Source organism: Acyrthosiphon pisum, chromosome A1 (assembly GCF_005508785.2).
Source record: "Acyrthosiphon pisum isolate AL4f chromosome A1, pea_aphid_22Mar2018_4r6ur, whole genome shotgun sequence".
In the NCBI taxonomy this organism is placed as follows: Eukaryota; Metazoa; Arthropoda; class Insecta; order Hemiptera; family Aphididae; genus Acyrthosiphon; species Acyrthosiphon pisum.
Genome location: NC_042494.1, coordinates 9,789,943 through 9,801,864, shown reverse-complemented (window position 1 = coordinate 9,801,864; position 11,922 = coordinate 9,789,943). Strand labels below are relative to the sequence as shown.

The 11,922-nt window shown below is 37.2% G+C and overlaps 1 protein-coding gene across 4 annotated transcripts in view; it reads left to right on the top strand.

The window, feature by feature from the left end:
- Positions 1–11,922, top strand: part of LOC100159331 (titin) — a 107,789-nt gene that overhangs the window by 86,626 nt on the left and 9,241 nt on the right. For all 4 annotated transcript variants that reach the window (XM_016802391.2, XM_008182330.3, XM_001948648.5 and 1 more), the window contains exons 25-36: positions 3,404–3,572; positions 3,975–4,014; positions 4,155–4,287; positions 4,446–4,608; positions 4,703–4,777; positions 5,214–5,534; positions 6,031–6,175; positions 6,736–7,016; positions 7,128–7,331; positions 7,462–7,685; positions 8,135–8,297; positions 11,429–11,591. In XM_016802391.2, the coding sequence (XP_016657880.1) occupies positions 3,404–3,572; positions 3,975–4,014; positions 4,155–4,287; positions 4,446–4,608; positions 4,703–4,777; positions 5,214–5,534; positions 6,031–6,175; positions 6,736–7,016; positions 7,128–7,331; positions 7,462–7,685; positions 8,135–8,297; positions 11,429–11,591 (2,081 nt within the window). The remainder of the gene's footprint in view (positions 1–3,403; positions 3,573–3,974; positions 4,015–4,154; positions 4,288–4,445; positions 4,609–4,702; positions 4,778–5,213; positions 5,535–6,030; positions 6,176–6,735; positions 7,017–7,127; positions 7,332–7,461; positions 7,686–8,134; positions 8,298–11,428; positions 11,592–11,922) is intronic.

Sequence of the window (11,922 nt, the reverse complement as noted above, 5' to 3'; positions counted from 1 at the left end):
AGCAGTAACCAAATTTACGATTCTATAATGGCGTAATTACTACATCGTGTATTTATGTATGTACATGACATGATGATGTGTAAAATTATTTTATAAACAGTATACTATTCTACTAATATTTTCCGTATATAATAATTATATACTAATTTTTAGTAGGTATTTTTATTAAAAGACATTAGCAGTCGTTCCAATTTTTTTTCTTCCGCTAAACACCAAAACGTACAATAATACACATACGCAATAGTACACACCTGCAGCTGCCGCACACATAAAACTTCGTAAGCACAATTTTAATGCTTAAATTCCAATAATTGCAGCTGTTTTCGGTTGTACATTTTTATTTTATTTTTTTAAATACACGAAGTTAACGTGCGTCATTTGAAAGCCGTGTGGAGTAAAATTACCACTCTCACCGATCTCCTCTATGAGGCACACTATGAGCGGTGATTCATAATATTATTAGTTCGTATCATCAGATACACGATTATATATAATATATCGAACAGCACTAATATAATATTATTTAAGATGAAAAAAAATAATAAGACAAACGTGACGCCACGCGCGTAATCCTGACGGGTGGTCGTATTATATAGGTAGTAAGTACCTAATATATTATTATGTTATGTTATTGTCGTAACTGAAGTATACGTAACAATATAATATGACTGCAACGACGAAGATTTTAATATGATTTTTACGACGCGACGTGTCTCATCGGTTCGTGTCGCAATAATATCGTATTATAATAAACACGGACGCTTTCAGAATTCGACGACTCTTAAAAATCGACGATCACGGCCTCCCCCAAGTCTTTTTTTGCAGTGGCGTCCATATAGGCGATAATAATAATAATAATAATAATGTGCAGGTCGGAAGGCGCCACCGCCGCCGAGATCCACGAAACGAAAAGGTCCTTATCGATGATGTGATAATATTATGACAACAACAATAACATCAACAAAGCCGACGACGATGACGATGATGATAATAATAATAATAACAAACTAAAAAAAAAAAAAAAAAACTACACGTATAAAATAACGTTTCTCCACTGCGGCGGCGTTTATTCGACCATACTGTGCTGTTTGCCGGGATAATATAATATTATATGTCTGCCTTGGATGAGGCGGCTTTCACTCCATATAAAGAACAAATCGGTGCGAACGGCTAAGCTGGCAAGTGGTGCTCAGAACTACGACTATGTCCGAATATTGTTTGCGCGAATTTCACGCGCGTCGTTCATATTCTATGTGATATTAAATTCACGCGTTAGTGTTTATGCTGACATAATAATATCACGTTAGGTTAGGTATACTTGTTAGGTACCACGTTATAGGTCCATGCGTGGTAATATAATAATAATAATAATAATAATAATGAAAACGTGTATTATATGCTATCGCCATATGGTTATTTTATCGTACGAACGCGATTCAAATCCATTCCGTGTCCCGTGAACGACAATAATCGTAATAATAATAATAATAATAATAAAAAATAATTGTTTCGCTCTGGTCGTCACAATGCGTTTTCGAACGAATTTCTCAGAGGAATTTTCGATCAATGTTCTCCGAGCGCGTTTACTACTGCACACGCACACGCTTATTCCAGTTCTTATCGCTTCGGTCGTGTACCGTTAGAACGGATAAACCTCTCTCACTCACTCTCTCTCTCTCTCTCTCTCTCTCTCTCTCTCTCGACAATTAAGTGCGGGACACCTGACTCATATAGTCCTATAGTTTTTTTTCCCCGTACGACCACGGCGACGAGATAAAATATTTAAAAAAAAAAAAAAATAAGAGGATAAACGCTATGAGTAATAATAACACTGCTGTGCAGGGTATAATACATAATGATATGTCAGCTGTGGGAAGGAAATTTTTTTTGCTCGTTTCGCGTGTAATAGGCGTATTATTATATAACAATAATAATTAGTATTAGGTATGTACTTTTGTAGTGCAATTAATATGATTGCATCGTCGCGTGGACAATAAGGACAATCGCGCATAGTCAACGGATAATAATATTTAAAGTGTGACGTTATTGTGTGCGTGCGACATTATTGTATGTATATTATTATATTTTATCATACACAATATCATGTCCATATTGGCGGACAAGACGTCCTCTTCTCCGATAAAACGCACACGAGTATAATGCACGACACACGGCCCACTCGCTTTTCGTAACCACCGTCGAGGATATTTCTGTATTATTATTATATCATCATCATCGTTGTAATAATTGTATATCGATTTGCGGTTTTCCTATAATACATAATATAATAGCGCGTCTTCTGTATTCTGTATAGGTAAGTATACCTACCTACCACGCGTCTAACGCTGTTACTGTTGGCTGTTATGCTGTTATCGATTGACTGAATATATTGTTAGAACAGTATCGCATATCATTAAAATACTTAAGGACAGCTCGAAATATAATTAACGTATTTTTTTTTTTTATTATTGTTCAAAATACAGTGTGACGTTTACAATCTGTAATCTGTAGGTATACATATAGTAGGTAATTAGTAATACATTGATACAGTTAACACATTGGTTGACAGATTATATAATTAATAATATATCAATGTGTGACTATATGTTCAACGACAGTACGACACACATTGTTTGTATGTTTTTTTTTCTTTGATAATATACAAATGGTAAAAAAATTCCTTTACCTAAAATATTTGCAGCTCCCAACTCTTAGCCGTGGTATCTGCTGATATTGGTATATGGCCAATAAGTAATAGCGTAGGTAATAGTGCAGTATAATGCACAACGTCCGTGTGGAATTTTCATCATGACACATAATATTATACTATTACGTATCTTATCTGTTTTAGTTGGTCAGAGTTGACGAAAAATAAGTATATTCAATTCATATACGTTACAAAATATTATTTATTATCTGACATACAGATTACAGGTATATAAGCTCGAAATCGCTTATATTGATAATTATTATTCTCGCGGGTTACGATCAATTAAACACTTTATATTTTTGCTAGATGTAATGAAACGCTTCTAAAAAAAATTCGAATACTCCCTATACTTAGATGTTTTTCAGTAGCAGTAATAATAAAATAAAAATTGACTTCGTTTAATATTAACAGTAAGTTACGATCAACCGCTCTATAGTAATAATAATAATAATAATATTATTGTATGGCAGTACACGTCGGTGTGCGAACGCGCATACGATCACAGTCACGCGTGGACCTCGGGCCTGGTCGGACTGTCGTCGTCATTAATAATTTTACTAAATTATACCTTTAACCGCATTTATTTATTTATTTATTTATTTTTTTTGGTATAGTGGATAATACTATAATATTATATTGTATGGTTTTTATTTCACTTACGTTAGTCTCGTGTGATTTCATTTTTTTTCACAGCCGGAATATTATCGCGACAATTCAGAGTTTTTGTGCGTATCTAACGGAAATCGTTATCAGCTGAAAATTCCTCACGCCAAACTCACACATACGGGGACGTACACGTTACTGGCCTCCAATCCGCATGGACAGATCAAAGCGCTAATATCTCTCCAAGTCTACTCGACAGGTCAGCAGTAGCTATATTATAATCATATTATAAGTAATATCTATTATTTTCATCGAACACGCGTACCGCACAATTAATGCGATATTATTATTGTATTGTATTCATGACGTCACCGATTTGAAATATTAGTAAAACAATCTTGACGTCGTAGCCGACTATCCGCGACGAGAAAACATAATAGTTATGTATACCTACTAAGTATACGTCACGATGTGGTTCGACGAGAATACTTAAATTTCAGACAGTATATTATTATTATAGTAGGCCAAACCAAATTCCGGAAGCGAATCTTCGCGTAATGTTCTTCATTATAAACTCTGCGTACACACGTCGTTTCTATCGCGATACTGCAGTGTCACCGAACGATGCATATTAATTTTTTTTTTTAAATATTTTCTCCAGGACACTGCAAGAAAAAAATGGAAAATGGGACCAACCACGCGTAAGTTGCATCACGTAACGTTACCATAATAATATAGTATTTTACACTACCGAGTCATCGATTGTTCGAAATAATATATACGCCGTTAGAATATACAACATTTAACAACAATATTATTATGTCTGTCCGTGTGTGTTTAGAACGGTGGAAAGGTTACCGAGAATAAGTCGAGGGCTGGTCGACATCGAGTGCCGGGAGAACGACAGCGTTTCGTTCGAGTGCAAGTTGAACATAACGCAAGAGACGGACATTAGATGGCAAAAAGACGGCAAAGTATGTATAATATACTTAACCTAAACCGTTCGCTACTGGAACGGTTCAATACCTAACAGTTTATGTTTCATGAGCATGCGCCGAGAACATACTTAAATAAAATTGTAATTACGGTCTATTTTGTTTTCGACCAATCCCTCCCGCCCGTTCCTGGCCAGTTGGTGAGATTAGGCAAGCACATTAAGTCTCAGCTGGTCGACGGCGATACGGCTCGTCTCGACATATCCACTGCGAGTCCGCTGCACGAAGGACTATACACGTGCACAGCTTTCAACGAACTGGGCCAAGACTCGACGTCGGCGCGACTGGTACTGTTGTCGGGTGAGTTGATCAAATAAAAAAATGGCAAGACTGCTGACACGGATATATTTGATATTTTACTAAGATAATAATATGTTTTATTAAAATGTTTTAGATTCGCAAGACACCGCCAAGGCACCCCAGTCGAACGGACAGCGAAATACCATGCTAAATTCACCAATACTAGCAGGTAAAAGAAAATTGTAAATTAAGAACAACACTGTACATATCCTGTGTAGGAAAAAAAAATGTTATAAGGTCCCCGCACACTGTAGCGGTGGCGGTGAATTGCTGCAAAACGCATTTCACCACTCATCGTGGCGATAAAGTCAAGACAATAGAATTTAACGTCACCGGCACCACCATTGCTGAAGTGTATGGGGACCTTTACAAATGTATTTGAATAAAATTACATATAATATTTCTAAATGTCCAAGTTTTTCTGTCATACACTTCATGATTGTTCCAAATTAATTAATGTTTTACAAACCTACGGTAATATCCAGAAGCAATATAGCGTGTTATTTTAAGTCTTTGAATCAAGCGTTTAAATCGTGTAATAATAATAACAACATTAGAATATTCAGATGGTTTCGACACCATTCATAAATTGTAAATACTCGCAGGTGAAACTAACGACAGATGTACCAAACGGTTGAAGCGAAGCAGCGGCCCCAAATTTTACGCCGTACTTCACGACCGGATCGCCGACGTCGGTGAAACTGTTCGGTTCCTGTGCAGCGTGTCAGGTCACCCACCGCCGTGGTCGTCGTGGGAGAAGGACGGCCAGCCAATCGGCGTCAATAGCAGGATGAGGATTCGCGAGGACGACGACCACCGGTCGTTGGAGATATGCGACGTCACCTCCGACGATGCAGGTCTCTATCGAATCACCGTCGAGAACAAATTCGGAAAAATCCAAGCCACGGCCCGGCTCGAAGTGTTGAGTGAGTATTTAAAATGTCGACGACTATAAACGTTTCAGATATTATATTATGATATAAACATGTTATATTAAACGATGTAATTATTAAGATTGTGTATACCTAGATTCAGAGTTTCTTGTACTGTGATTAATAATTTTAGATATTTTTATAATTTTTTTTAAATCAACGATTTCGAGCATATACCCGCGCAGTGGGGTACGATCGATCGCCGTGAGCAAGAATTTATACACGACACGCAAAATAAATATCAATACCTCAGTAACAACTGTTGTTGAGCATGACTAATCATTTTAAAAAAGTGCCGCTGAGATGTGACCTTATTTCCACACGTAACCTACCTAGATAGTAGATACATGTGTAACGACACTCAGAGATCGTTTTTATCGTCTGTGGTTTTTAATTTTTTTAATAATTTAATAGTAATTGTACGTCCACATTTCTACGTCGTTTTCATTACGGAATCGGAAACAATCATTAATTTGTAATGTTTCAACAGCACACAATCAAACCACAAACGACGTTCAAATCACATCATCATCTAACGGCAGGAGACAGTCCGGGTCGGCTGCTTGTGCGGGTGAAAATTTTACTCTCAGCTGTGACATAAGGGGGAACTCCATGTCTGACGTTACCTGGTATAAGTGAGTACCTATTATACTATTATTTTATAATCACCAGCTATTATTCCATCCTGACCCAGATGTATATTATACTTTAATGTAAATGGGAGATGTGTAACAGATTATCTAAAGTCACAGTATCCACATCACAATGGCGTGTATCATAAAAAAAATTGGTGTTGCTCGAACAATTTTAGGTGAATTACCCCTCATAATATTGTTATACCGGCCTATGAAATGTCCTAGTCTTCTACTATCAATACTCACCCGCCCATGTTATAAGGTGTTACCTGAACAACACTTGGCCCGACCTATGTTACACGCCACTGTCCTGTGAGTTGAATGGTTGTGTCCCGGTTCCTATATACCCCTTTAAAATGTTCACAAAAATTATTGGGTGGGAGTTAACATTATGTTTGTTTGGAGCCCAAAATAATGTACAACTATCCGTATTTTTTTTTTGGGCGAATACACGTGATAAAGATATTTATACGTTTCACACCCTGTTGACGATCGCTGCAGACCGTGCGCCATCGCCCATCAAAAATATAATATATAACCTCACGATTTATCCTGTACAGGGACGACGAGAAAATCAAGCCCGACGGCAGGGTGACTTCGTCCCTAGACGATCTGGCGGCCAGACTTTCGATATCGAACTTGGAGTTGGTGGACACGGGTGTGTACACGTGTGTGGCGAGGTGCGAGTCCGGCGTCACCAGGTGCTCGACAGAATTGTGCGTGTTCGACACGAAACCAGCCACCGACTCGTATCTACAACCTCCGATATTCGTCGAGGGTCTTGTTCCTAAACGCACCGCCGACGAAGGCGAACCGGTCCAGTTGACCGTAAGACTCCAAGGTGAGACTGCGCCGCATAATATTATTATATGATAATAATATAGCACCGACGTATAGTTAAATCGTATTAGATACGTCGTCGTGTATAATTATTACGGTTTTTCGTCATCAGGTGCAGTTCCTATGAGCGCCTCGTGGTTTAAAAACGACGTGCCCGTTCCCGACTGCACGGACTTTGAGTACGTGGTGGCCGACGACCGTGGCGAATTCGGCCTGTCAATTACCGACCCTTTTGTCAAGGACAGCGGCACTTATAGTTGCAAAGTGGCCAACTCGTTTGGACAGGCCGTGTCAAGCGGACAACTCGTCATAAACGGTTTGTATATGAATTTCGCGTTAAAAAAATGCAGCTGTATAATATATGCCTGCAGTACTTATAAGTTATATTTATGATAAATAATAATATATTATATTAATGTCGTATTATTATTATCATCGTCGCGTAGAAATGTCCAGCGAACAACAGGTGCCAACGGTCGCCGAACTGAACAACAATCTGCAGGACGTTGGAGAAAAGACCGCGAGCGATTCCACGGTCGTCACCGGAACCGCACTTCCGGCATCCATACTCAGGGGGCCATGTGACACGACCGTCCTGCGTGGCGCCAAAGTCGTCTTGGAGACGTCGTACCAGGGCGATCCCGAACCATGCGTCCAGTGGCTCAGAGCGGTGAGTCTGAATAAAATATTGTGTATGATCATAAATCTTCCATAGGCGGATGAGATACTTAAGTAATATATTGTTATTTATATCGAGTCATCGAGATCGGTTGTAAAAATATCATTATATACACTTTTTTTACAATGTTTTTACAAAAATGTTTCATTTGTTATTCCGTAGGTATGTTTTATAGATAAAATGTGCTTACGAATAATTGTTTGGATTTTTAACTATAAAAAAAAAATACGTAGGATAAGAGTTTTATTTTTATTTTATTCGATATCAATGATATTATTGTGAATTTATCACAAATAAAATATCGATGGATAAAACGTCGAAAAAACTATCGATCACGTATTATATATCGTAACAATATAGTACCTAATTATAACGTAACGGAATATTATCTAACCTCGAATCTTTACAATAGTATCATACGGCAATTTTTTGGTATATAGGGCAAAGTGTTGGAGTCCAACGCGCATCTGTGCATAACCAACGGGCGCGGCGTGTCCAGTCTGACGATCGACTCGATCACGGCCGACGATTGTGGCAAGTACGTCGTTCGCGTCGACAACGGACACGGCAACGATTTCCACTACGCCTCTGTCGCCGTCGAAGGTACAATGACATATTACCTATTATTGTCATCATTGATATTATTGTGATAAGACAATCGACCGTCGTCGTAGTCTTCGGTACCCACTTAAGTCCTACGATACGCGTTACAAGGGTAACAGATAATATTGTTATATTTTACACGGAGCTACTTGTTTTTATAATTTGACACGTCACGATTCGATACAACAGTATTATTTTCACCGAAAAGACGAGAACACTCTACACAGGTCTATAATTATAAAGCCCGGCGAGGTTTGACTTCCGTAATGATAAATCGAAAACTTTGAGTTAAGAATATCACGTAGGTCTTATTTTAAAAACTAGCCTGCTACGTTTACGGTAAAATAATAGATATGTCAAAATAGGGAGTTAAGTATTTTTCAATAATATGATCCGCGTCCGGGATACACAACATAATTATTATGGTATTGTTTTCTTCAACATAATATAATTCTATTCTGCTCTATATTGTACTGATACACATTGGTACACTCAAAATACGTGCCTAATGCCTATACAATAATAATAATTATTAGTTATTACCAATATTATACACATAGGCGTAACTAGACTTTAAAGATAGGGGGGAGGCGTTTAGCATTTTTTTAACAAGTCAATTATACATGAAATGTATAGGGGCTTTAAGAAATTCTAGCCGCCCCACTCCCCCCCCCCCCCGCTAGAATTTCCCATGGTTATACGATATCGCGATTTACGACAAACCACTCTAACGGTATAATAATATGAGATTTTCTGTTATCACTATAAATGAATCGATCGCGTCGTGTATTGCGGTCTTATAATATCAATATTATACCGTGCAGTGTGTTCTACTAACCGAAATTTACGATACGCGCAAACATCATAGGCCAACGTATATTGTATTGTAATAGCGTACGGCATACTATATTGTCACATCGCATTATTATCGCATGCTTACTACAACTGATAATAGACTTGGGTACTTGGGCGCTTACGCGTGCGGGACATATTATTATTAATATACGTTTCAAGCGCACGCGGTGCACATCGAGCTCGGAGTTTCAAACCGTACGCCTATTATACGTGCAACGCACAATGACAAAATAATTCACTCGACGGTGTAATGTCATCGCTTAATACTATTATCCTATTGTAATAACGGCCACTCGGCGACGGTCTATAGCGACGGTCGAATACGCACGCGAGGCTTTTAATATTAATATTATTGTTTCTTTTTTCCGTCGACGTGTGCATTAAATGCGTTCATAGTTGATAATATTATAATCACTATCTCGTGGGTACCTCACTCCGCGAATGCACCGCATTTATTCTATACCTGCTTACACTAAATATACCATATTATGACGTGTAGTATATGCGCCCATAACCACGGTATCGTAATTATCACGTTTTGCTCGATAATATTAATATAAAGTTATCATCATTACCGCGCTGCTCTGCGGATCGCGTCTCTCACGTGTAGTCTTGTATAGTGTATATTATGGTCTGAGGCGATCGGCATTCGTCATAACAATAATATAATACCTAACGCGTTATAGTTAAATATTAATTTAATAACTTGGCGTGGGGTATTCGAACCGGTTTGTTTGATACGATAAAATTATTGAAACATCTTCACCGCACGTCGTAAGTATATCTATAGAGTTTATGTATTTAAATATGTATATATACCGGGTGATTCTTTTATCGTTGAACACTTATCATTTCAAAAAGTGTAAATTTTTTGAAAATATTTTTACATAGTTTCAAGTCGTCTATAAAACAACGTTTTTTTTAAAAAATTATATTTTTAAATATTTTTTATCCTTATAATTTTTTAAGTTTTTTACTTTTTTGAATGACAACATTGGGTTTTAATTTTATATTCCAAAGCATAATATTTTTCTTAGTATTTTGATAAATGAAAATTAAATTTGGGACGAGTATTTTGTGAGTTATAAATATTAAAAGTTTAGATGAGCGGAGTGGAGTGGTACGGGGTTACCCCGCGAAATGTTTGTCCACTTCTTCGCTCATCTAAACTTTGAATATTTATAACTCATAAACTACTCGCTCCTAATTCGATTTTCATGTATCAAAATACTAAGAAAAATATGAAGAAAAACGTTGTTTTATAAGCGACTTGAAACTATGTAAAAAAATATTTTCAAAAAAATTTACACTTTTTCAAATAATGAGTGTTCAATGATAATAGAATCAACCGGTATATCCCAGCTAGCTGTACAACCCAACTTTTCCCGTGAAAAAATGAACAAACATAAAATACGACGATAATTATCGCGGGAGTATCTCAGTTCTACTATAGGTAGTTTAGTACACGGACAATTGGCTTCGACTTGTGAACTTATTGTCTACAACTCTAGACTCGTAATTATGCGTGATCCGCTTTTGGCGAATCGTATGTACTTATAAATTATAGGTACCTTGGTATATTAATATAATATTATTGAACGTGGTTCAAACTACTCTCCAAACTTTCATGGTAGTCCATACGCGCAAATAGCCAAATTATTTTGGGGGGACTAAAGCTTCTCCTATAATATTTTCTAAAAATTATATATGCTCAGTACTAATGGACTGGGGAGGGGCTTGGCAGAAATATGCCCCCCATATTTGCAACAATGCCTGGTACCTATATCTCTAATAACAAACTCTGAAACTTTCGTTAAAACCGGTTTTGTAGTTTTTGATTACAAACGTTTCAGACATAAGGAAGTGTTTATATTTGAATAACAAACAATTAATCAAATATTATTTTATTTTCCCATGTAGCGGCGACAATCGGTAGTCTTTTTATAGTTTTATATACCATTTTTTTTTATTTTCAAAATGTTATCTCCATAATCAATGGCAACCATATATGAACAAAAAAATTATTCAATTTTTCGAGAGTCAAAACAGTGGGTTGAAAAGAGGAACTAGAAAAACACCCTCCAAGTCTCAAGTTAACTATTTATATATAACTTTTACTGAAATCGATTCCTAGATAAGCGCGTTCAAACATATTATGCATAATGTTATGAGTTATATTATATTATATTATAATATACCCGTGTCAATAGCTTTTATTGTTTTATTATCGGCCGATGTAATAATATATTATTGTTGCTTATCGCGCGTGTGCATAGGACCTCCGGACCCACCGGCAGGCAGACCTGTTGTCTCCGTGTCAGAGACTAGTGCGGACGTAACGTGGTCCAGTCCGGCGTATGACGGCGGGTGTATGGTCACCGGTTACGGCGTGGAAGTCCGACCGTTCAATCAGTCCGATTGGAAACTAGTGGCCGACAAGTGAGTTAATTAATTTTTTTTTTTTTTTAATCTTCCTTTACCGTTCGGCCCATTATATCGTAGTGTTATACTCTAATGCAGTGGTCTTCAAACTGTGGGTTCAAACGCGCAAGCTTTAAGATTGGGTCACCACAAGTCAGTTATAAAAGCACTTCTACAATAGCACATTAAGACATAAAGCAGTTTGAACTTTTGTTTGGTTAACAAAGCTGACATGGGTCGCATAAAACGTATGGTAAAAAAATTTGGTCGCGAGTCAAAAAGTTTGAAGACCACTGGTCTAATGCATATAATATGAAGTACACAATAATATTTTCACATACGGTAATTA